The 26,731-nt window shown below is 43.2% G+C and overlaps 1 protein-coding gene across 10 annotated transcripts in view; it reads left to right on the forward strand.

The window, feature by feature from the left end:
- Rab11fip3 (RAB11 family interacting protein 3) overlaps positions 1–26,731 on the forward strand; it is a 97,125-nt gene that overhangs the window by 21,931 nt on the left and 48,463 nt on the right. For 9 of the 10 annotated variants that reach the window (XM_008856099.3, XM_008856101.3, XM_008856104.3 and 6 more), the window contains exon 2: positions 22,383–22,476. The exons of the other annotated variant lie outside the window; for it this stretch is intronic. In XM_008856099.3, the coding sequence (XP_008854321.1) occupies positions 22,383–22,476 (94 nt within the window). The remainder of the gene's footprint in view (positions 1–22,382; positions 22,477–26,731) is intronic. 10 annotated transcript variants of the gene reach the window in all.

Raw genomic sequence — 26,731 nt, forward strand, 5'->3', positions numbered from 1 at the left:
TTGTTGTTGTTTGTCTTTGTTTTTGTTTTGAAACACTGTCTCACTTTATAATGCTGACTGGCTTGGAACTTGATGTGTAGACTAGGCTGGCCTGGTACTCACAGAGATCGGCCTGCTTCTGCCTCCCAAGTGCTGGGATTGAAGGTGTGTGCCACCACACTTGATCTATTTTTTTTCTTCTTATTGGACTCACCTCTATGGCCTTTACATGTCCATGTTCTTTATTCTGAGAGCCCATTTGTCCATTCCTGTGTATCTTCCAGAATGCTTGGAATCGCTGGAATTTTTTCCCACGGGATTTTACAGGAGGCTGTTAACTCACCCCATTCAAGCACATCTGAGCTCTTTTTCTACATCCCACTCATCTCTGTCCCAGTGTTTTTGGAAGTTGTATATTTTTCCCTCTGGATTCCCAGTTAGTCACACAATGGGGAGTGGCTGGACTGCAAGGCAGACTTCATCACCCCCTTCTAGTCTTACCCCAACAATGGTTTATTTAATATCTGTATCAGCAGGTGATTTGATTTAACCATTTTTATTTCATAGTTGTATGCATGTGAATGCTTTATATTAACAGTCCACATACATCAAGTTAGGTTTTGTAACCTGGGTCCTCTGCAAGAGCAGTCAGTGCTCTTAGCCGCTGAGCCATCTCAAGGCATGGGGATGGTGGCACATATCTTCATCCCAGCTTTGAGAGGTGAAGGCAGGAAAATCAGGAGCTCAATCTTATCCTTGGCTGTATAGGGAGTTCATGGGTTATGTGAGACCCTGTTTAAAGAAATTTTTTTTTTTTTTTTTTGAGACAGGGTCTCCCTGTAGCCCCAGCAGTCCTGGAACTCACTATGTAGACCAGGATGGCCTTGAACTCACAGGAACTTACAGGAACTCACAGAGATACACCTGACTCTACCTCCTGAGTGCTGGAATTTAAAAAAAAGGAAAAATTTATTCTACCTATTAGGAGTCTTCTGTACCCATTTCTGTAGGTGTGAGCACACATTCCATGCTATCTTTGTATTTCCTTTATACGGGCATACTGTGAAAGCATTTTCTGTCACATTCAGCTGATATCATTGGTGAATTGTCTTCTAGGTGACTTGGTAAACTTGTAGATACTTTCAGAAGTTGGAAGACAAGTGTTTCTGGAATACTAAATCCTCTGTCTTCCTCTTTTTATTAAAAGTTCACACTTATATAAGTGGCTTAAAAAGCCACTTGTGATTCCATACTGGGCATGAAACTGCTTTCTACAAAATTTAGGAGCCTGGGTGAGAAGCCAATTTGCAGACTTCAACTTATTTTGCATGAGACCTATGGTTGTGAGCATGGGGACTTCTTGCTCCCTCCTTTCTTCTCATGGCAAGTGGTTTTACCATTGGTGTTCAGTTAGCCTTAGTTAAGCACCCTGATTTCCAAAGGGATTTTCAGTTGACTGAAAGAAATCCTCTGCTTTGTTTTCAGCTTCCTGCTGTGTCTCTGGTAAGGGTGCGTTTCCTCAGACACATTTCAGACACAGATTCTTTTTCTTTTTCTTTTTTAAAAAATTTTGTTTATTTTTTAATTTTATGTGTACGAGTGTATTGTCTGCATGTATGTGAGTGCACCTGTGTCATGCATTGCCACAGAGGTCAGAAGAGGGCTTTGGATTCCCCTGGAACTGGAATTAAAGATGGTTCATAGCTGCCATGTGGGTGCTGGGAATCGAACTTGGGTGTTCTGTAAGAGTAGTCAGTGCTCTTAACTGCTGAGCCATCTCTCCAGCCCCCAGATTCTTTTTAATTAATTAATTAATTAATTAATTAATTAAATTTTATATGTATGAGTGTATTGCCTGCATGTATGTAAGTGCACTCATGCTGCACAATGCCTGTGAAGGTCAGAAGAGGGCATCAGATCCCCTGGCACTGGAGTTACAGACAGTTGTTAGCTGTCATGTGGGTTCTGGGAACTAAACCTTAACCACTTAGCCATCTCTCCAGCCCAGACACAGATTGTATCATCCTAAATTTTTGTTGTTGGTTTTGTTTGTTTTGTGGTAGGGTCTCACTGTGTAGCACTGGCTGGCCTGGAACTCTCTTGTGTAGACCAAGCTAGCCTTGAACTCACAGGGATCTACCTGCCTCTGCCTCCTGAGTGCTGGGATTAAAGGGTTAGATCAGTATTCCTGGCCTAGATTCTTTTATTCTTCACAAAACTGAAGTTAACTGCTTATACACTTCCTCCTTATTCTGCCTTTCTTTTTCTTTTTCTTTCTTTCTTTTTTTTTTTTGGTATTTTTGAGACAGGGTATCCCTGTAGCCCCAGCTGTCCTGGAATTCACTGTGTAGACCAGGCTGGCCTTGAACTCACAGAGATCCACCTGCCTCTGCCTCCCAAGTGCTGGGATTAAAGGCGTGCACCACCATACTCAGTGCCAATTCTACCTTTCTTACAGGGTCTCTTGTATCCCAGGTTGGCCTTGGACGCATTACATAGTGGAAAATCACCTTGAAGTTCTGATTCTTTCCTCCAAAGTGCTAGGATTATTAGTATGGGCCACTATACCCAGTTTCTGCAATGCTGGGGATCAAACCCAGGGCTTTAAGCATGCTAGGTGAATACTCTACCAACTGAGCTATATTCTTATCCCAGAAAAATCATTTCTGACAGTGTAGTGCTGTTAAAAATCTGCAGTTTGAACCAGAGACACACAACACTAGAAGGATCAAGAGGGCATTTCTTTAGTCCTTGCTGGTGCCGTGTGGCTCAGCTCCCAGGGCTGCCTTTGTTATACCTTCTTCCTCATCAAGTCTTTCTACAGAACCAAGGAATATCAGCCAGGGTCCATTTTTATTGATTTCTCATAACTTAGTTACTTGTTGACCTTGTTAATTAGTATTTCCGTTAAATAGAAAGACATGCACGACCAAGCACAGGTCCTCCCCAGGCGTTATGATCTCACTAGGAATGGACAGTCCACCCACCACACCACCTGTGCTAGACCATTACTGATAAATGTAAAGGCCCATGTGTAGGCAGTTGGTGGAAATAAATTTGAAATACCCTGTAATAGTAATAGGTAGCCTGGATCTGGTCCTCTGTAGCTTCTATTGCAGACTCACTTCATACATGCAAATCCCACCATGTGCTAGGCCTAGACCACAGTTACTGTCAGCCCTCTGAGCTGAAGCCCTGAGTCCTGGGCTGCTCCTGGGCAGCGGCAGTTTTGCTTCCTACACCCAGGCACTATCCATGCTTCCTCTTGTGGTACAATAGCCCAGCCCTTGATAAACTCTGAGTTCTCTGATAGTTTTGTCTGAAATAAAGTTACTGTTCCTGCTGGCGTATCTTGGGGAGTGTGGGGATGGTAGTAGGAATTACAGATTTAACTAAGACCTTTAACTCCTCCATCCAGTGAGGTCTGTCCTGAGCTGGGTCTCTCTTTATCCTAAACCAGAGGTTCCTGAGCTTGGATACATCAGATCACCCACAGGGCCTGCTAAGAAACACTGGTCTTTGCCCTTTAGTTTCTGATTCGATGGTACCCCTAGTTTGGGCCCTCTCCAAAGTAGTGCTTCTTGTCTGCTTGAGTTACCCAAGGATCCTGTAGAACTTGAGGGGCCTGGCCTTGCCCCAGACGATTTTGGGACAGCCAAGAGAGACACTTCCACAGGTGGTTGCACCTATTGTAATGTTAGAACTTTTCTCTGAATAAAAACCTCATTCTTCCCCAAAGAGGTGTGAGTGCTTAAACTTGACTTTTTTGTGTTACTGAGGATGGAACTCAGGGCCTTGTGCATGCTAGGCAAGCATCCTACCACTGAGCTGCATTCTGAACCTGAGAGTGCTTGAAACTTGGAGCAAGTGTTGGGTGGGTTTCCTGCTTTAGTGGATCTTGGCATAGGTTATGATGTGGGTCTTGTCCCTAGATTATTAGGTGACAGCTTTGATATGAGGAAGATGCTTGACAAGAGAGATTGAGTTTTATCTTTAAAAAATATATTGATTGTGTATATATGATGTGTGTGTGGGGGTATGCACATGCCACATGGCATTGAGAGGACAATTTTATGGAATTCTTCCTTCTACCTTCATGATTCAGGTAAGTAGGCTTATGCAGCAAGCATTTAACTCTCTGAGCCATCTCACCTGCCAGAGGTTGAGTTTTGATGCTAGATGTGAAAGACTTCAAAACGGTTGTTCTTTTTTTTTTTTTTTTTTGGTCTTTTTGAGACAGGGTCTCCCTATAGCCCCAGCTGTCCTGAAACTCACTATGTAGACTAGGCTGGCCTTGAATTCACAGAGATCCACCTGCCTCTGCCTCCCAAGTGCTGGGATTAAAGGCGTGTGCCACCACTCCCAGCCTCTTTTTTTTTTTTTTTAAGTTTTTTAATTTATTATTTTTATTTTATGCGTGTGTTGTCTGCATGTAGGTACGTGCACCTGTGTTGTGCAATGCCGGCAGAGGACAGAAGAGGCTGTCAGATCCCCTGGAACTGGAGTTACAGACAGTTGTTAGCTGCCATGTGGATGCTGGGATTTGAACCCAGGTCTTCTGCAGGAACAATCAGTGTTCTTAACCGCTGAACCGTCTCTCCAGCCCCACAAATGGTTGTTCTTAACATGAGGCTGCCACACTGCACAAGTAGTATGGCCTGTAGGGAGGAGTGATTGATGGGGCCTCAGTGGCTGGGTGTAGTACCTTTGTTGCTGAACCAGAATTGTGTCTTGTGTCCTGGCTTCAGTCAGTGCTCTGGGGACAGCCTTGTCCTGTAGATGAAGTTGCTGAGCAGGGTTCTGCCCCTGTGTAGCTTAGACCCAATCATTATGATGTATTTTCAACAGGAAATTTAGGGGCCCTGCAAGATGGCCCAGCAAGTGTAGGTGCTTGCTACCAAGCATGGTGACCTGAGTTCAATTCCTGGGACTCACTTGGTAGAAGGAGAGAACCTAGTCTAGCAAGTTGTTCTCTGACTTCCATATGCAGGCATGGCAGGGATACCCCAAATTAATTAATAATCAATTAATTATTAATTAATTGATTATTAATAATAATATCATTTAAAAATTTGAGCATTGCACATGCTTTTAATTTCAATATTAGGGAAGCAGAGGCAGGCAGAGCTCTGTGAGTTCCAGGTCAGCTTGGTCTACATAGTAAGTTTTAGGCTAGCTAGGACTACATAGTGAGGCCTTGTCTCAAAATGAAGAAAAAGAAATTTTGGGTGGGTGCATGTGCTTTGACTTTGAAAAAGTATTTTTTCTTCTCTTCCTAGAGCCTTTCATAATTCTCAGAGTGTGATTATCAAAAGGAGCTGAAGATTGGTGGTAGAAACACAGCAGACTCTGCCCCTGGTGGACAGTCTGCTTGTTGCTCCCCTCCCTCCTTTCCCTGGGACAGGCATCGGTACATCCTTGTGGGCTTCTCTAGTGGGAAGCAGCAGGCCATAGTCAGGGAGTCATGAATTACTTTTCTATCATTGGATTTTTCTGTGGTCAGGTGACAGCGATTGCCAGGCTCTCTCCAGGCAGAGCTGTGATCTGCAGAAGGTATTTTGTGTCTGTGTTTGGGTTTTAGGAGCAGAAAGTTTGACAACTTCTGCTTTCATTTTGTGTCTCTCCTTTACTTTGAGTCATCTGTTTACCTTTGTATTATAGGCATGTTAATTACTCAAGGAAGTTTCCTCTAACCTATCTATCCCCTTCAAGTCTGATGGTACAAAAACCAGTCATTGTCTCAAACCTGTAGTCACCTTGGATTCCAAGAAGAACAAAATCTTGGAGCCTCTCCTTAATCTATGAGGACAGTTGTCCATGAGGACCAGGCTACATCTTGGAACAGAAGTAATTGTCTTGTAGGAACCGGACTGTCCCCCTCTAACAGATTAACAGTTTATCAGAACTAGACTACCTTGGAGGACCTGAGCTTAGACAATAATGGGTCAGTGATGGGTGGGACTTTGACAAGAGCTGCTTAATTTTACATACTTCTTGCTCTCTATTTAAACTTCATGTTAGTACCCTGAAGATGGACTTAGGGAATTGGATTTTGTCTGTTCCTCCTCCCAATATGGCCATATTGGAATCTCAGCTTTTCTTTTTAATTGGCATATTGGGACAGGTGGTAGAGCCTAGGTGTTGTGGCTGACTGACCTGGGGCTTTTGCCCTAAAAACTCTGATTATATCAGTGAGTGGCTGTCTGGGCAGGAGCTCAGGTTCCACCTGCTGCTTCCTCAGGTGGCCTTTGGACACAAGATCATGGTCTTTCTTTGTTGCTTATTCCCATGAGAATCATGCCACCTCTGCAGGTTTCTTTCTCTTTCTCTACCCACACTCTGACCTCCACTTGTTTACAGAGTTTGCTTTCATCCCAGTTTGAGTAGGTTGATTTACTTTATACTAGAAACCAAGAATATCAAGCCTGAGGCTTTTCTGTTCTTGGAAATGAAAAATCCTTTTATGAGAAGGTTGCCTCTGTCAGCACAGCCCCCTGGCTGGTGAAGGGAGAACAGGCCACACAGTGCCTGGACATTTTTCTTGCTGCCCTAATTCTTGGCATTTTGATTGTTTTTGTTTTTGAGACAGGATCTCACTATATAGTCTGGCTGCCTGAAACTTACTATGTAGACAAGCCTGGCCTCAAATAGAGATCTGTCCGCCTTTGCCTTGGAATGCTGGTATGCACCACCATATCCAGCTCTTGTTTTATTTGAGACGGGATCTCATATAGCCTGAGACTATAGGCATGCGCCACCACATCTGGTTTATGGTACCTTAATTCTTTTTAAAAAAAAATTATTTTTTATTTTGTATGTATGAGTGTTTTGCCTGCATGTATGTAAGTGTACCCATGTCATGCAATGCCTGAGGAGGTCAGAAGAGGGAGTCAGATCCCCAGGAACTGGAGCTACAGACAGTTGTTAGCTGCCATGTGGGTGCTGGGAACTAAACCTGGGTTCTCAGTAAGAGCAACCAGTGCTCTTACCACTGATCCATCTCTCCAGCCCGCAATGGTACCTTAATTCTTAAATTTTTTTGTTATATTTTCATTTATTTTTGTTTTATCTGCATGTATGCAAACGCACCACATGCATGCAGTGCCTGTGGAGGCCAAACGAGGGCATAGGATCCCCTGGAACTGGAGTTATAGATGGTTGCTAGTCACCATGTGGGTGCTAGGAGCTGAACCTGGGTCCTCTGGAAGAACAGCAAGTGTTCTTAACCACTGACTCATCTCCCCAACCTGGTTCCTTAAATCTTAAGGATCTTTGAAGGAGCCATTTATGGAGAAAAACCAATTAGGCTTACTGGGCTTTTCTGTTGCAGACTGGGAAACATTTAATGAGAAGTCTTAAGCACTTGCAATGTGTGGATCAAGAGCCTTTTCTTTTCTACACTGTGTCAAAAAATTATTTTAATAGTTGCATTTTCTTTTTTTACAGACTCGGTATCAAATAGCAATTGGTTATTTCATAATTATCAGAATTAGCTAGGAATGGTGACTCATGCCTATAATCCAAGCCCTTGGGAAGTGGAGGCAGAAAGATTAGGAGTTAAAGGCCCACTTTGACCACAGAGCAAGTTTGAGGACAACCTCATCTACGTGAGACCATTTCTCATCTGTCTCTCTCCCCCCGTGAAAAATTATCAGAATTACATACACTTGACAAGTTCTTGACTAAGTAGGACTGAAATCAATGAAAGGTCTTGGGCTTTGGGCTCAGAAGTCATCCTAGGAAACCCACTTTGTTGTCTGTCATGATTAGCTCTGATGAGATGACCCTTGTTTTTAAAAAGTGTCTATGGGGCTGGAGAGATGGCTCAGCAGTTAAGAGCACTGACTGCTCTTGCAGAGGACCCAGGTTCGATTCCCAGCAACCACATGGTGGCTACAGACTGTCCTTAACTCCAGTTCCAGGGGAATCCGAAGCCCTCTTCTGACCTCTGTGGCATTGCATGACAGGGGTGCACTCACATACATGTAGGCAATACACTCATACACATAAAATAAAAATAATAAAATATAAAAAATACGCCAGGCGTGGTGGCACACGCCTGTAGCCCCAGCACTTGGGAGGCAGAGGCAGGTGATCTCTGGGCGGATCTCTGTGAGTTCAAGGCCAGTCTGGTCTACATAGTGAGTTCCAGGACAGCTGGGGCCACAGGGATACCCTGTCTCAAAAAGACCCCCCCCCAAAAATATAAAATAAATAAATAAAAATAAAAAGTGTCTATATTCATTCTTTGGAAGCTGGAAGTGAATTCATCACTATTCACTAAAACCTTCCAGCTTCTGTCATGAACACTTTAGCATTCAGTTCTGATGCATCCATTCCAACTTTGTTCTTTTCTTATATAAAAGGTTTTTATTTTATTTATTTATTTATTTACTTATTTATTTATTTATTTATTTTTTGGTCTTTTTGAGACAGGGTCTCCCTATAGCCCCAGCTGTCCTGGAACTCACTATGTAGACCAGGCTGGTCTTGAACTCACAGAGATCTGCCTGCCTCTGCCTCCCAAGCCACCATGTCTGGCCTGTTTTTTGTGACTTTTGTAAATGAAGCTTTATTTCTTTAGCCTTTTTGCATAAAGGTTGACTATATCCTTATCACTTTGGCTGTTTTTCCATGAGTTCTCAAATATTTTAAGAATTTACTGCCGGGTGTGGTGGCACGAACCTTTAATCTCAGCACTCGAGAGGCAGAGGCAGGTGGATCTCTGTGAGTTCAAGGCCAGCCTGGTCTACATAGTGAGTTCGGGACATCTGGGGCTACAGGGAGACCCTGTCTCAAAAAGACCAAAAAAAGAATTTACTGTCTTATGATTGGAGAAATGGTTCAGAGGTTGAGAACACTTACTGCTCTTGCAGATGTCCTGGGTTTGGTTCCCAGCACCCACATAGTAGCTAACAACTGTTTGTAACTCCAGTTCCAGGGGATCTAGTACCCTCTTCTGGCCTGCAGGCATTGTATGACATGGGTGCACTTATATACATGTAGGCAAAACATTTGTACACATAATAAATATAATATAAAAAATAAATAAGGGGCTGGAGAGATGGATCAGAAGTTAGGAGCACTGACTGCTCTTATAGACAACCCAGGTTTGAAACCCAGTACCATCATGGTGGCTAACAACTTTAACTCCAGTTCCAGGATATCCAACTTCTGGCCTCCATGGGTACTGCATGGCACAGGTGCACTTAACATACATGTAGAAATAACATTCAAACCTATAAAAAAAAGTTTAAAAAATAAATGCTTCCAAAGAAGTATACTGTCTTTAACATGGCAACATCTCTGTGACTATGCTAAGAACTATTGCATTAGTCAATTTATGGGGTTTTTTGTTTTTGTTGAGACTGGGTCTCTTTGTAGCCCCAGCTGGCCTGGAACTCGCTATGTAGACTAGGTTGATGTTGAACTCAATAGCAATCCACCTGCCTCTGCTTATAGAATGCTGGAATTAAAGGCATGCACCACCATGCCCAGCAGATTTATGGTATTGAGTTAGATTTCAGCAAAGCTGTCAACAGTCAGGAGCACCAGAACTGCTGTCTCCTGCAGCAGCTGGAGCCCCAACCCATTCTGGAGTTCAGACTCCTGCCTCTGCCTTATCACCCTTTCCCTCCTGTACCAAGAAGATCCTCTAACAAAACCTGAAGCTGAGGAGATTTTAAAAAAATGTGTATCTGTGGGAGTGTTATGTGTGTGTATTCATGCATGTGTGTTTTTGAGCATGTGTGTTTGCACCCATGGATGCAGGAAGAGAATTTCTTGGAGCTGGAGGCATTTTGAGCTGCCTGACATGGTGCTCAGATACAATGTCTGGTCTGAGGAGAAGATTTAAAGGAGGTGGGCCTGCATGATGGCTCAGCAGGTAAATGCTTTTGCTGTCAAGCTTGGTAACTTGAGTTTGATCCCCAGGACTCACATAATGGCAAGGAGAGAACTGACTTCTGAAAGTTACTGTCTAACTTCCATACGTGTACTGTGTTGCATGCACACACTCACAAAATGCAGCTTAAAAAATAAAAAAAGATTTAAGGGAGGGCTGAATGAGGCCTTTAGCTGCATTTCAGAGCCTATTGGTAAGAGGAAACCCTTCTGCTGTCCTACACAAGTGCTGGCTGCTAAGTTTGCTTCTCCTACTGAAGGACAGGCACAGCTGAAGACCTTTTAACCTGGGTACAGATGGGTTCTCCAACATGTGATAAGCCTCTTTCCAGGGCCCTTGGAGTAGGCTTTTCCATGTGAGACACTTTTATCCTTACAAATAGGCTGATCCTCACAGGCAATCATCACATCTCTGCCTGGTGATTCAGGAAGCTATTTTTGTCCTGAGAGAAGCTGAGCTCTAAATGAGCACATTCAGTGTTAGGAAACCTTACAGTATTTAACCTACCTGTCTTTCAGATATAAGTTTAGGAATAAGCACATTGCCTTTAAGTTGTCAAGAAAACAGATGCTCAGATTTACTCTAATGACATCATTTTCCCCAGTAACACCCAGTAACTTCAGTGTGGTTGCTAAGGTCTTATGTTTTATTTTGTTTTTGTTTTTAAACAAGGTCTCACTATGTAGCTCTGACTGACCTGGAACTTGCTATGTAAATGAGAATGTCCTCCAACTTAAAGAGTTGCTTCTGCCTCCTGAGTTCTGGAACTAAAGGTGTGTTCCACCACCAGCAAATTCTTTGTTTTGTGTTTACAAAGCCAGTTGTTTTTATTTATTTATTTATTTTGGTCTTTTTGAGACAGGGTCTCCTTGTAGCCCCAGCTGTCCTGGAACTCACTATGTAGACCAGACTGGCCTTGAACTCACAGAGATCCACCTGCCTCTGCCTCCTAAGTGTTGGGATTAAAGGTGTGTGCCACCATGCCTGGCAAAGCTAGTTATTTTTACATTTTATTTGTTTATTTGTGTCTCTGCATTTCTGTCATATGGGCATGCAGAGGTAAGAGAACAATTTGTGGGAATCAGTTTTCTCCTTCTACCATGTGGGTCCCAGGGGATCTTCAAGTTTGGCAGCAAGAACTTTTACCTACTGAGCCATCCTCCCAGCCTCAAGTCACTTTTTCTTTTTTTTCTGAGACAGGATCTTACTATGTAGACTTGACTGGCCTAGAACTCACAGAGCTCTGTCTGCCTCTGCCACCTGAGTACTGGGCCTAGTCAATTAAAAAAAAAAAAAAATTCTAGCTGAGGCTACAGAGAGACCCTGTCTCAAAAAAACCAAAAAAAAAAAAAAAAAAAAGTTTCTGCTTATCTAGAGAAATCTCTGTAAAAGGTTTAGTTTGTTTGTTTGAGACAGGGTCTTACTGTATAGCCTTGGAACTTGAGGCAGTCTTCCTATTTGGCCTTCTGAGTACTGGGGTTATAGACATGTATCACCATGCCCATCCAAGAAATACTGTTTTATGAAGAATACTGAACACCCTATAACCCTAATCTTAGCACGTGGGAGGCTGTGATAGGATCCTGGGTTCTAGAGCAGCTTAGGCTATAAAGTGTTAAAGTGTTATACTAGCTAGATGGAACGCCCCTCATATCTCATTCCTGTGGTTTGCCTGAGTTCAGCAGAAGGTTTTTATGCCATTCACAGGAGTGTTTCTCTGTTTGGAATTGAGTTAGTTTTGTTCTTGTTTTTGTTATTTGATTTTTAAAAATTTTTTAAGTTTATTTTCATTTTATGTGTATGAGTGTATTACCTGCATGCATGTAAGTGCACCTATGTCGTGTAATGCCCTTAGAGGTCAGAAGAGGGTGTCAAATCCTCTGGAACTGAAGTTACAGGTGGTTGTGAGCTACCATATGTGGGTGCTGGGAACTGATTTTCCTGCTTTTTCTTCTCAGGAGCTGGGATATGGGTGTACAACACCACATCTGTTTCATTTGGTGGTGGAGATTCAATTCAGGGCTTTATGTGTGGTAGGTAAGCACTCTACCAACTGAGTTACATCTCCAGCTTTTGTAATTTCTTTCCCAGTCTTTTATGATATTATAAAAAATGATTTGGGGCTGGAGAGATGCCTCAGTGGATAAGAACACTCACTCTTCTTACAGAAGATCCGGGTTTGAGTCCCAGTACTCTTTTGTCCTCCACAGACATTGTACGACATGGGTGCACCTGGATATATACAAGCATAACATACACGTAAAATTAAAAAAAAAAATAAAAGATTTTTGTTCCTCTCCAGAACCCAAGAAAAGGTAGAAGTGGTGTCTTAACAGCTGATGCTGACTGGAACTCCAAGGTCAGATGGGGCTTTTAGTGGCCTGAGGATTCTGGAGACTTGGATGTGAGCTAGTCTATTCAGGTCCTGGTTGGGTACAAGCTGGTTCAGCACAAGGTGTGTGAGGTATCACCTGATGAGCAGCAGGGGAATCTGCTACATACATGCCTAGCTGCTTTGGCAGGTTGTTAGAAGGAAGAGTAGGTGTTAGAAGGTAGGCCAGCTTCAGGCTTGTGTGATCTTTGCATGAATGTGGATTTTGTTGTTGTTGTTGTTTGTTTGTTTGCAATTTTGTGTTTGTTTTTTGACACAAGGTTTAATGTAGCCCAAGCTGACCTCAAATTCACTGTGTAGTTGAAGATTACCTTGAATTTCCTAATCCTTTTGCCTTCACCTTCCCAGTGCTATAGGCTCACACTACCATGCCTGGTTTCATAGGATTCTGGGGGATCTCAGGCCTTTGTGCAATGCTAGGTAGGCACTCTACTTAACTGAGCCAAAAGGAGCCCTAGCCCTTCAGTGCAATCTTTAGGAAATTGCCTGTGGTTGGAAGTCCAGAGTGCTTCTCTTGCCCTTGCTGATATAGTGAGGTTTAAGCACAGGGAAAGGGGGCCCCCAGGGACTCTTGCCTGTTATCACCATAACTTATGATAAAATGTACCACATTGAAGATGTTCAGTTTACTCATGATAACTAAATGGGAACATGGGGATGGTTTCTCCCTTACAGGGTAATTTCTACAGATAACTATGGCATTCCTCAGAACCAGGGCTAGTGGATGGCGTTCCTCAGAACCAGGGCTAGTAGATGGTGTTCCTTCACTCTCAGATCAGTGAACTGTGTTTCACAATCTGTAGTAGAAACTGTATGATTTTCTGTTAAATTTTTTCTCATATTTAGGAGCCAGTGCCATCTCTTGTGGCTTAGACTGACTTCCTCTCCTGTGGTGATTCTGTGACTGTTCACTTTTTAGTTTTTGGAGTTTTTTTTTTTGTTGTTTTTTTGTTTTTGTTTTGACTCTGGCTTATGTTTCTTGGCTAATTTTCTGGTGGTGCTGTATTCTGCAGGAAAGGGTGGGTTGTGTTCACTGTTTTGCCCTTTTTGTAAGCTGCCTACCAAATGTAGCACCCTAGGTTTGGATAAATTAGACTGTCTGTAATTCTTCAGATCTCTGGTAGTTGATTTGTTCTCCAGATTATGAAGAAAATAAAGTTTAAAATTTTTTTGCATTTATTTATTTTAGGACTGGAGAAATGGCTCAGGGGTTAAGAGCACTGACTTTTCTTGCAGAGGACACAGGTTTAACTCCCAGCACTCACATGGCGACTAACAACTGTCCATAACTCCAGTTCTAGGGGATCCAACAGTACTCTCTTCTGGCCTCTATGGGTATTGCATACATGGGTGTACTTAGATAAATGTAGGTAAAACACTCATACATGTAAGATAAAACTAACTAAATTCCTCCAAATTTTAAAACCATTTTCTGTGTGTGTGTGTGTGTGTGTGTGTGTGTGTGTATGCATGCATGTGCTTGTCATGGCATGTGTTTGGAGATCAGAGAATAACTTGTGGAAATTGGTTCTTTCCATCTACCATATGGCTTCTTGGACTCAAACTCAGGTGTTAAGGCTTGGCAGCAAGCATCTTTACCCTCTGAATGATCTCAGTGGCCTGAAAATAACACTTAAATATTTTTAGTGTTTTATTGTTATGTATGAGTGTTTTTCCAACATATATGTAAGTGTACCATGTTTGTGCAGTTCCCACAGAGGCCAGAAGAGGGCATCACATAGCCTGAAACTGGAGTTACAGAAGGTTGTTAACTGTTATGTGGGTGCTGAGAACTGAACCCAGGTCCTCTGCAAGAGTAGCCAGTGCTCTTAACCACTGAGCAATCTCTCCAGCCTAAAATAACATTTTAAAAGAATTATTGATTTTGGAGATTAAGTTTCTGCATATAGTCCAGACTAGTCTCAAACTTTTTTTGAGACAGGATCTTGCTATGTAGGCCTGGCTGACCTAGAACTCACTCTGTAGGCCAGGCTGACCTAAGGCTTAGAGATCTGCCTGCCCCTGTGTCCCAAATGCTGGGATTAAAGGTATGTCCCACCTCACCCAAGTAATGGTCTCAAATTCTTGATCTACTTGCTTTAGCCTGACTTAAAATAGAATTTTTAGATTGTAGACTTTGAGGGCTGGCAAGATGGCTCAGTGGGTAAAGGTGTTTCCTGCCAAAAATGATGACCTGAGTTTGATCCCCAAGACACATGGTGGAAAGAGAGAACTGACTTCCACATGTGTGCTGTAGCATATACATATGCTTGTACATACACATATACATAAATAATTTAAATAAAATTAAAAGTTTTTTTTTTTGTTTGTTTTTTGGGTCTTTTTGAAACAGGGTCTCCCTATAGCCCCAGCTGTCCTGGAACTCACTATATAGACCAGGCTGGCTTTGAACTCACAGAGATCTGCCTGCCTCTGCTTCCTGAGTGCTGGGATTAAAGGCGTGCGCCTGCCTCTGCCTCCTAAGTGCTGGGATTAAAGGTGTGCGCCACCACGCCTGACCATTAAAAGTTTTTTTTTAATGTATAGTTTCAAGCCAGGCATGGTGGCACACACCTTTAATCCCAGCACTCAGGAGACACAGGCAGGTGGATCTCTCTGTAAGTTCAAGGCCAGCCTGGTCTACCTAGCAAGTTCCAGGCCAGCTGAGAATACAGGGAGACCCTGTCTCGAAAAGTACAACAGCAAAAGTATAGTTTCAGGGCTGAGTATAGTGGTGCACTCCAGTAATCTTAGTATCCAGGTTGTATAGACAGGACCACTACAAGCTTGAAACCAGCCTGGTCTACACAGCAGAGAGACTGTGTCTTAAAAAATAAAACAAAACAAAACGAATGACAAAAACAACCCATAAGAAAGAATATACTTTGTTTCCGCCTTGGCTGCTCTAACATGGTGACATATGAAAGGGCCTGCTCCTAGTTAATGATTTGCTTAAAAAGTATTTGGCTGGGGTTTCAGAATGAACACCACAGTACCTGGTGTCCTGCTAGTAGCTTTGTTGATATTCTTAGGTGTCCCAAGGATAGAGTGACCAGTCTGGGTTCTGGATCAGATAATCCTTCAGGAAATGGCAGGATTCAGGATTCTCCAGGCTTACTTTGCTTAGAAATCAAGACTTCTGTGAGGTAAGACAGGAGGCATTTGATACCTTGGTTCATTTGTGTCCAAGAAATCAGCTGGTAAATGGACTTCCAAGCTTAGTATCACACTAACACACAGGGCCCTAAGGTGCCACTGTGGAGGAGATTGTTGTCTGGCTTGAGAGCCTGAACTGTTGGAACCAGTCAGCTGGGGCTTCTTGGAGTCTGACTTGATGTTGCACATGACTGATGGTGAGTGGGCAGGGCATGATAACCTGGTTCTTTCAGGGTTTTGTCTCTGGTGCCCTTAAGTCTAGATTTTCAGGATCGTGCCTTGGCTTTTGGACTTGAGACATTTAATGGACTGCTTAACATCTTTATTGATGTCTTGCTGGAGTCCCCAGAGGACATAGAGATATGTCTCTACTGCTATTTAGCTGCTTCTTCTGTTTTTCCACCTGATTGATCTTCAGAGTTCTGCCACCATCCCCTCACTGGGCTCCCTTCAGTCTCACTTGAGCTGTCACTCCTTGCACTTGTAGCACTGCCATTGGTTGTGGCTTTGATCATTCTTGATGCTGCCTTCGTTGCCCTGTTCCCTTTCTCTGTGACTTTATGAAATAGGTAGCCTCTTTGCTCTTCTATTTTCAGCTATCCATTGCTGTTTCTTGCAACTGTATGTACTTCCAAAGCCCCTTTCCTTTGCTTCTGGTTTGGGTTCTGGCCACTTGATATTCCTGTCCCTATTTGCCTGACCTGAGGCTCCTTAGATGCATCCACAAAGAGGAGTGGTATAAGGAGGAACAAAGACCATGCTTGGTGTGTGTCAGGAGTGCCATGTGGGGTATCACTGCAAGGGGGTCTTGGTTTGCCTGCCACTCTTCCTGGACAGGACCTCTGTGAGGTGTTCTGGTGGCTCATGGCTATGTTGTATGTGCCAGCTGCCAAGCAGAGGTAGCCTGACGGTATCTAGGCTTTGTGGATTGATGGGCATGGCCTTAGTCAGGACTAGTGCAGCTGTAGTGTTAGCTGCCATGAAATAGATGAACCATGCTTATCCACTCCTGATTCACACACCCCATCCACCTTTCTGGGAGTTTTCTGTATGATCCTTCCTGAACTCTGAACAGAACTCTCCTTAGTCAGTGTCCATCCTCCCACTCAAACCCCTCCTTCATTTTGTTTTTGTTTATAGAAGAGTCCATACCCGTAGAAAGTGAGGAGAGTCATTTCTGTACACACACACTTTTATTTATTTTGAAACACAGGGTCTCATGTATCCTAAGATGGCCTCAATTCATGTCACCCAGGATAACCTTGAATTCCTCCTCATCCTCCCAAGCGCTATCTATTAAAGGTGTGTACCACCATGACTGGCTGTGGATGAAACCCAGGACTTCCTCCATGTTAGGCAGGCACTCTTTCAACTAAGGTACATCCTCAGCCCCAGATTTTTGAAGTATCTCTGGATATATCAATAAGTATATCTAGAAAACAGTGCTCTGAAATATTGTCAAATCTAAAAAAAATAGCGCTCCATGTCATTAATATTCAATAAGTATTCAAATTTCTAGTTGCCTTAAGGTGTATATGTTTGCGTATGGGCCTGCACATGTGTGCAGGTGTGGAGGCCACAGGTTGACATTGTGTGTCTCCTTTAATTTTTGTCCACCTATTTTTTTTTGAGACAGGGTCTCTCGCTGAACATGGAGCTCACTGGTTCAGGTAAACTGGCTGGCCAGCAAGCCTCAGGGTTCCTCCTATCTCCACATCTCCAGTGCTGGGATTATAGGTGCATGCTGTTGTATCCTGCTTTTATTTTATGTGAGTGCTGGGGATCAAACTCAGGTCTTCATGCTTATATGGCAAAAGCTTTACCAACTGAGCTACCTCACAAGCTCCTCTGTGAGGATTTTGAGCTGCATGATTGAGTCAGGATCCATGAAAGTACCCTTGTGGTGCTGGTCTGATGAGTCATGCAAGTCTCTGAGAACAAGGGGTCCTGGTTGTCTTCCTTTCTTTTTTCTTTTCTTTCTTTCTTTTTTTTTTTTTTTTTTTTTTTTTTTGGTCTCCCTGTAGTCCCAGCTGTCCTGGAACTCAATATGTAGACCAGGCTGGCCTTGAACTCACAGAGATCCGCCTGCCTCTGAGAACTGCCTGCCTCTGCCTCCCAGTGCTGGGACTAAAGGCATGAGACACCACGGCTGGCTTGTCTTCCTTTCTTGAAATCAGCATGTCATTTTCAATCCCTGTCAAACTTCTCCTGGGCTGGATTTGCTGATTTAGTTGCTAGGATGTAAAAAGATGTTCCTTTGGTCGCTTTTCTTCCTGTCAGGTGGTAGCTTGGTTGTCAATGTCTGGTCATGAGGCCTAGTGCTGGGTGAAGTTAGGTTACTCTGTTAGGGATTGAAGATATAGCAGCTGTCACTCCTCCTTTGTCTGCAGGGTTGAGATCGCGCCATCTGCTGTTTGGTTGTGGGACAGTAGCTTGCTCAGGACTGGATGGCTGGATGCTAGGCTTCTTTTGTTTACTGGTTTTTCACCCAGTGACTTGGCTCCCTCATAATCACTTTACCCTACTTAAGCCCACAGGGACTGAGGAACACTTGATGTGTTTGTTGCAGTTGTCCTTCTTGTCTGTGTTCTGGTAGGCTCTGGAAGCTCTTTACATTGACTCCTGAGTCCTGTTGTATGATACAGTTTTGATAGCTGCTTTGCTCTCAGACATGACCCCGGGCTCCACACTCAGCTGGCACATTTCCAGTGTCTCACCAGTGATCCTGCTTCTTTCAGTGGGAGATGAAATGTAAATAACACAACTGAGTCTGCTTTCCTTTGAGGTGTCTCCAAATGCTTCAGTAGGTTTATCTAAGACATTGCTTTTGAAAGAATTTCAAAATATTACAACAGCTACAAGAAAGTTAAACCATAGTCCCATTTCCTTCCCTCCAAGTACTAGGATTGCAAGCACCATCACCCCACATCCATAATTGATTTTACTTAAAAAGAAATTAGTCTGTGTGTGTGTGTGGGGTGTGTGTATATGTGTATGTGTGTATGTATAGGCACCCTGTGTCATAGTGTGTTTGTGGCAGTCAGAAGACAGTTCTTGGGAGTTGATTTACTTCTGCCAGTTGTTATAGGTCAGAGTTCGTAAAAAAATCACCAACACCACTTTAAGAAAAGTAGCAAGGTAAATTTTAATTTTCGACCGGCCGGGCTGTCTATCTCGGGAGTAGAAGCAGCCCTGGTGATTGTCAGGTCAGAGTTTTTATAGGATTACAGAATTATTATTAAAACAGGACATTTGTGAACCAATCAGGTTTGTACAACATAGCAGAATTTTGACTCTATTAATTAACAACCAATCATTATACAGACAAGTAATACAGTCATATAACTTGGCAATCACCTTTGTGACCTTAAAACTAGCCAACTGTTTTAGCCATAATAAGTATAATAAGACAGTCAAGGTAAATGACTTCCAGGTGGTCATACAATAACAAGATAACAAGGGTGGTCTTATGCCCTGTGTCAAGGCGACCCAAGACACCAAGCAGATTACAGAAGCAAAACAAGCTGGTTAGTAAAAATGTATAATGTCTGGAATTATCACATTCCATGATTCATGGCAAGGGCAATTTTCCAAGGCCCAAGGTTGCCCCCCTTTTCCTTTTGGTGTGGAGCAAAGTTGCTGCTGAAATGGCTCTGAACAAAATGGAGTAACTTAGGGAAGTTTGCTGAGCCAGTTCACCAGTTTGATCTGTGGATTGAACTTCAGGTTTGGATGCTAGTAGCAGCTCACTAGCACCTCTGCTTCTTTAGGTTTTTTTTTTTTTTTTGAGACAGGGTCTCAATTTGTAGCCCTGGCTGGCCTGGAACTCATTCTGTAGACTAGACTATCTGCCTCTGCCTTTGCCTCTACCTCCTAAGTGCTGGGATTAAAGGTGTGCACCATGTCCCACCTCATGTCTACTTTTTATTTTGAGACAAAGTTTTACTAAACTGCTGAGGCTGTTCATTAAAATTGTGATCTTATATCCTTAGCCTCTAGAGTAGCTGGGATTACACCCAGGTTTAAGATTTTTTTTTAAGATTTATTTGTGGTTGTATGTGTATGTCTGCCTACAGAAGCCAGAAGTGGGCATTGGATACTGTGGAGTTGGAGTTACAGGCGTTTGTGAGCTGCCTGATATGGGTGCTGAGATCCAAACTCTGTACTTCTGATGGAGCAGTAAGTGCTCTTAACCAATGAACCATGTGTTTGTTTCTTAGGGTTTTTTTTTGTTTGTTTGTTTTTTGGTCTTTTTGAGACAGGGTCTCCCTGTAGCCCCAGCTGTTCTGTAACTCACTATGTAGACCAGGCTGGCCTTGAACTCATGGAGAACCGCCTTCCTCTGCCTCTGGAGTGCTGGGATTAAAGGCGTGCACCACCATGCCCAGCTTGTTTTTGTTTTTAAATACATTCTGAGTTCATGGTGCTGCTTAAATTCAAATTCATAGGCTGCTGTGGTATGAATGTCCTTTAACACACCACTGAACACTGTGATGGTGCTAAGAATCGTGAGGCCTTTAGGAGATAGTCCTGAGGGCATGGCCTGACACAGCCCCTGTGCAAGGGAGCACAATTGTTCCCTACTACTCTTTTGCCCTGTGGAGGTACAGCTTTTGCCAGACATTCCATGCTGGCATCTCCATCTTGGGGTTCCAGTGTCCAGAATGTGAGAAAGAGATGTCTGTTCCTGTAGATCACCCAGTCTCTGGTACAGAGAGTTTGTCTAACATGTTTAGTCTTACATTGTTTTCTCCTTCTTTTCTTTCTTTTTTGTTACTTTTTCTCTTTTATTTATTTTTATTTTATGTGTATGGGTGTTTTGCCTACATATATGTAAGTATACCATATGCATTCAGTGCTTGGAGAGGTCAGAAGAGGGTGTCGGATCCCCGGAACTGGAGCTACAGACAGTTGTTAGCTGCCATTTGGGTGCTGGGAATCAAACCTGGGTCCTCTGCAAGAGCAGCCAGTGCTCTTAACTGCTGAGCCCTCTCTCCAGCCTCCTTTGTTGTTTTTTTGAGACACGATTTCACTATGTAGTTCTGGCTGGTCTAGAACTCCCTTTGTAGACCAGTCTGGCCTGGACTCATGGAGATCTACTTGCCTCCGCCTCCCTAGTGCTGGGAGGCCACCACCCATGGCCTTTTTCTCCTTTCTTAAAGATCCCAGATCTTAACAGTACTTGGTATGATGGCATTAGAATATCTGTTATCTGACATTGCTTCCAAAAAGCTTAGTGATAATCTAGCTTTCTCTTTCAAGTCACTTCAGGGCTGGAGAGATAGCTCAGCAGTTAAGAGTACTGGCTGCTCTTGCAGAGGACCCAGGTTTTGTTCCTAGCACCCGCATGATGGCTCACGACCACATGTAACTACAGTTCCAGGGGATCCCACACTCTCTTCTGGCCTTCACGGGCACCAGGCACACATGTGGCATATATACATACATGCAGGCAAACACATACATAAAAATAAATCTTTTAAAAAATATTTTGTTTTGGGGCTGGAGAGATGGCTCAGTGGTTAAGAACACTGGTTGTTCTTGCAGAAGACCCGGGTTCGAATTCCAGCACCCACATGGCAGCTAACAACTGTCTGTAACTCCAGTCCCAGGGGATCCAACAGCCTCTTCTGAACAATGCAGGCATTGCATGACATGGGTGCATTTACTGGCATGCAGGCAATACACGCATACACATAAAATAAAAATAATAAATAAAAAATATATATTATTTTTATTTTATGTGTATGCGTGTATTGCCTGCTTGTATGTAAGTGCACCCCTGTCATATACAGTACCTGTGGAGGAAAGAAGAGGGTGTCAGATCCCCTGGAACTGGAGTTGCGGGGATCTTCTGCAAGAGCAGCCAGTGTTCTTAGCTGCTGAGCCATCTCTCCAGCCCCTTTGTATTCTTTTTTGATGGAATATTTTCTTAAATCTCTTGCTCATTTACAACATTTACATTGCCTTTTCTTACTGAATTAAGATTTATCTGTATATTCTGGTTTCAAGTCCTTTGTCAGACACATGATTTGCAAATACTTTCTCCTAGTTGTTGTCATGTTGTTTTGATTTTATTAATCTTGCCTTTTGAAGCCAAATGAGTTATTTTGGATAGGGTGTTATTCTGTAGCCCAACCTGGCCTCAAAGTCATTATATAAGCCAAACTGGTTTTGAACTCAAGACAATCCTCCTGCTATAACATCTGGAATGCTAGGATTACAGGTGTGTGAGTCAACCTGTCCTGCTTTCAAAAATTTTGGTGAGATCTACCTTATATTCCTGGCAACATAACCACATCTTTTTTTTTTTTTTTTTTTTTTTTTTTTTTTCGTCTTTTTGAGACAGGGGTCTCCCTGTAGCTCCAACTGGCTTGGAACTCATTATGTAGACCAGACTGGCCTTGAACTCATAGAGATCCACCTGCCTCTGTCTCCTGAGTGCTGGGATTAAAGGTGTGCGCCACCATGTCTGGCTCATAACCACATCTTGTTTTGAAAAGTTATGTCATTTGTAGCACATGTGTGTGAGTTGCCCTTCTGCCTTTTAAAGATTGATATCAAGGATCTATGTGCCTCAGTTATTTTCCACTAAAGGACTTACTTCAACTGAGAAGCCCATCCCAGTAAGTGTGTGGGTTTGCACGTCACATAAATATTCTAAGAACTTGCTGGAACAGTCCCTAGAACTTAAAACTGATTTCCCCACTAGGGAAGCTCAGCTGTCATGTTACTTCCATGGTTCAAGATACTGATACTTACTGGCAGCTTCTCTCAAGACAGCCTGAAAGTGTTTGCAGTAGCTGTGGTGGCTACCTCTGCCTCTTTGGGTGGAGGAGTGGGTGGCTTTTCAACTCTGAGCTGTTCTGTAGATCATAAGGAGTCAGTGCTTGGCATGCTCCCTCTCTCTGTGAAGGCTGTGGGTAACACATTCTCATTTGGCTATTGCAGGTGAAGGACTTAACTCAGTACTTGGACCCAAGTGGGCTTGGCGTGATCAGTTTTGAAGACTTCCATCAAGGGATCATGGCCATCAGAAATGGAGGTCAGTTGGCCCCATTGCCCTTCCTCTTTCTCTACTATATAGCTACTCATTCTTCTCCAGCCTACCACTTCTTGAACTCCTGAAACAATTGGAGTTTGAGATGTTCTCTTCCCTATTCTTTGCCCTCTCAACCCTGTCCTCCATGATCAATAGGCTCAACCGCTTATTCACAATGTTGGGAAGCTACTGCCCTTCCCTAGGGTTTCATGAGAAAAAATTTCAAAAATGCTGAAAAGAGTACACAGTGAACACTCATGTATATATTCATCATCTGTACTGTGCTGGCTGCAGCTTGTACATGCATGTGTGCTGTGTATATCATCTCCATCCATTTCTTCCATCCATTGTCCTCCGGTCCATCTTTTCAGTGGGATGTATTCAAATCATACTTTTGTGTTCTTTCCCCTAAATGCTTGGGTATGCATCTTGATCATTATCTAGAGTTTAGTATCTGTTTGAAGGCTTTTTTTTAATTAAAAAAATTGTTTTTATTGAATTTTTGTGTATTTCATATAGAACATCTCAAATAATCTTTATCATCTTTATACCTTTATCTTCACTGGCCTCCTCCCATAAGCCGCCCCCATCTCACTGGTGCCCATATTCTCTGTCATCCCTGTTAAGGCCCACTGTGTTTTCCGTGTCCCCAACTATTCTCCAGTACAAGTGTGTCCACTGAGCCTAGTCTGGCAATCTAGAGTCCCTTTTTTTAGGAAGTCAAGCTATTTCCACGCCCGGCCTTATTATTTTTATTTTTTGTGTATGTGTGTATTGCCTGCATGTAGGTAAGTGCACCCTTGTCATGCAATGCCTGCATTGGTCAGAATGGCTGTTGGATCCCCTGGGACTGGAGTTACAGACAATTGTTAGCTGCCATGTGGGTGCTGGGATTCGAACCAGGGTCTTCTGCAAGAACAACCAGTGTTCTTAATCACTGTACCATCTCTCCAGCCCCCATCTCAAACAGTCTTAATTATCTTTATACCCCTGTCTCTACCAGCACCCTCCTATAGCCCCCCCACCCGAGCCCATATACTCTGTCATCCATGTAAAGGCATACTGTGTCACGTCAATGTCTCCAGCCGTTCCCCAGTGCAAGTCCATCCGCTGAGGTCTAGTCAGCCTATCTAGAGTCCCTTGTTTTAGGCAGATCAGCTCTTCTTCACCTAGCAGCAATCAGTTGCCAATATTTCTTCAGGTAAGAACCCAGTTCTATGCTGGGTTTTTGTCTGCCGGAGTTTACTGACACCATTGCTGTAGAATCTGTTATTGTTTGAATGAAAGCATCTCCCATAGGCTCCAAGTATTTGGACATTTTGTCCTTAGATGGTGGCACTGTTTTGGGAGGTTTTAGAAGGTGTGGCTATCCTGGAGGAAGCATGTCCCTGGGGGTGGGCTTAGAGAGTTCTTAAGCCTTGCCAGATCTCCAGTTGCTCTCTTGCTTCCTGTGCCTGTGTAATGATGTGAGAGCTTAGGTTCTGCTGCTCCTGCTCCAGCCACCTCCAGCCATCATGCCTCCCTGCCATGATGGAATTGTAAGCTCAAATAAACTCTTCCTTCTGTAAATTGCTTGGGTCAGTGTTTCTATCACAGCAACAGAAAAGTGACTAATACAGAATCATATGAGCAGGTTCCTTTTGTCCATAGTTTCCATATGGTCATGCACCTCCTCCCTGGCTCTTAGGATCTTTCTGTCCCCTCTTCTGCCATGGTCCCTGAGCCTTGGGTGGGTGAAGTTTAGGATTTTTTTTCTTTTTGAGACAGGGTTTCCCTGTAGCCCCACCTGGCCTGGAACTCACTATGTAGACCAGACTGGCCTTGGACTCATGGAGATCTGCTTGCTTCTGCCTCCCAAGTGCTGGGATTAAAGGTGTGTGCCACCGTACTAGGCACTTTTTTTTTAAAAAGCAAAAATTTACCTACTGTAAAATGTGCAAACTTTGAGTGTGCCAATTTGAAGTGTGTCAGATTCCTGAGCCCAGTACTCAAATCCCTTACAAGATTATCACATGGCACAGTTCCTCCCTACATCTTCACCAGCGCTGTGGCCTGTTACCATATATTAATTTTACAGTTTGAACTTAAGTGTATAATCTTGCATCTAACCTCTTTCCCTCAACATGTCTCTGTGATCCACCCTGTGGTTTTCTTGTGGCCATTACTTGTTTTCCCGCTGTGGAATGGTGTTCCACCATGAATCCATACTCCATCTTGCCAATCTGTTTTCCTAGAGGTGAACATCTGTTTTGGGCTGTGCAAAGTTTCTAAGAATGTCTGAGTACACATTTTTGTGTGGATGAGTGTTCTTCCTCTCTTTGTGGTCTGTGCCTAGACTCTGGGTGGCTGGCAATGTCCTGGGTATAAACTTAGTGTCTTCCTAGTGGTCATACCATTTTACACTCACCAGATGGCCCATGTATTGTATCTTTTGAGTCAAATTCTGCAGTTCTGAATAGTGCTTCAGTCATTCCCCTGTCATCTGCTAGAAGGTGTGGGTTAACAGTAATGGGAAACGGTTAGCTTTAGGGACTTTGCCTTCTTACACATCAGTCAGCAGATGAGGTCGGGTCTCAGGATGCTCTTGGACCTAAGGTCTCACTTCGTCTGTCTCTACCCCTAATTATTTCTGACAAAATACCAAGTCCTCAGATGGTTCTAGAGAAGTTTCTGTTTTTTGTTGCCTGTGTTACCCTTTATTTGACTGCTTTTCACCCACAAACCTGTTAGAGACACCAACTCAGCTCCAGGAACTCTGTGGTGAGCCAGCATCAAAAGTGAGGCCAATGGATGGCAACAAGAAGACGGATGGGTGAGGTACCACTGTCATCTGGGCAATAGGCAGGAGCTGAGACAGCCATACAGGCCAGCTGTAGATAGCAGCCCTCTCTGGGGGGGAGCAAGAGAGAGAAAGGAAAGCATTATTACTGGGTGAGCAGAGAGCTGGCCTGTGTCGTGGAGGACTGTACAGGGAAGGAAGCCCATAGTGAAGGCCCAGTGACTTTCCCAGTGAGTAGGGCCTAGGGAGACATAAAAAAGAAAATAAGCAGAGCCAACCACAGGAGACTTGCCATTGGGTAAGATGACACCTTTACCTTGCTGAAGGATGAGATAGAAAACGGTCAGGATAACTGCATGGTCTCCCAGATTAAGCATCAGTAGTCTGAGTCCTCTGTGCTGTCACCCTGACCTGTAAGTTGTAGACTATAAGTAGTTCTTTTTAAAATATTTTATTTATATTTTTGTTTTAATTTTATTCTTTATGTATATTAGTGTATTTCCTGCAGTTGTAAGTGCACCCATGTCATGCAGTGCCCAAGGAGATCAGGAGATGGTGTTGGATTCCCCTGAAACTGGAATTATAGATGGCTGTTAGCCACCATATGGGTGCTGGGAATCGAACCTGGGTCCTCTGCAAAAGCAACCAGTGCTCTTAACTGCTGAGCCATCTCTCCAGCCCAGTAGTTTCTTTTTAATTAATTTGTTTTTAATATTTTTATTTTTTTAGAAGAAGCATATCATTACAGCTTTAATATGCTCAATAACAGTTTCCAGAGCAATTTAAAAAAATTTTTATTTTATGTGTATGAGTGTTTTGCCTGCACATATGTTAAGTGCATTACCTGTGTGCAGTACCTGTGGAGGCCAGAAGAGGGTATCAGATCCCATGGAACTGGAGTTACAAAAGGCTGTTAGCTACCATGTGGGTGCTGGGAACCAATTCAGGTCCTCTGCAAGAGCAGCCAGTGCTCTTAATCACTGAGTACTCTCTCCAGCCCCTATTCTTTTTTAAAATTTTTAATTATGGGTACTTGTGTGTTTCTGTGTGTGGGTATGTATGAGTGAGTATAGGCACCTATTGAAGACAGAAGACCTGAACTCAGGTCTTCTACAAGAGCAGTATGTGCTTTTAACTACTGAGTTCTCTCTCCAGCCCTATAGATTCTTGAGACTAGGTGTGCAGTTAGAGTGTTTTAGACCTTTTCCCTTATGTATGAGGTTTCTGTGGTGACTTTGAAAGAACCTTATTCTCTCTTCCACATACACTGCTCTTGGTGACTCATGGCAGGTACTCCCTGGCCATCTAGAAACTGGTTCTCTTCAGTTCATATCCTGTGTTCTTTTACTGTGGCTCTTGGAGATGACCTTTCCTCTAGCAGCATCTGCCAGTTAACTGCAGGCAACTTCCCAGTGTAGGCTTCTCAAACCCATTGTTATCTTTGGCTGGCCTTGCACAACTTTTTAAGAAGAAGAAGAA

The sequence above is a fragment of the Nannospalax galili genome, unplaced genomic scaffold, assembly GCF_000622305.1.
Source record: "Nannospalax galili isolate Female #2095 unplaced genomic scaffold, S.galili_v1.0 scaffold668, whole genome shotgun sequence".
Classification (NCBI taxonomy): domain Eukaryota; kingdom Metazoa; phylum Chordata; class Mammalia; order Rodentia; family Spalacidae; genus Nannospalax; species Nannospalax galili.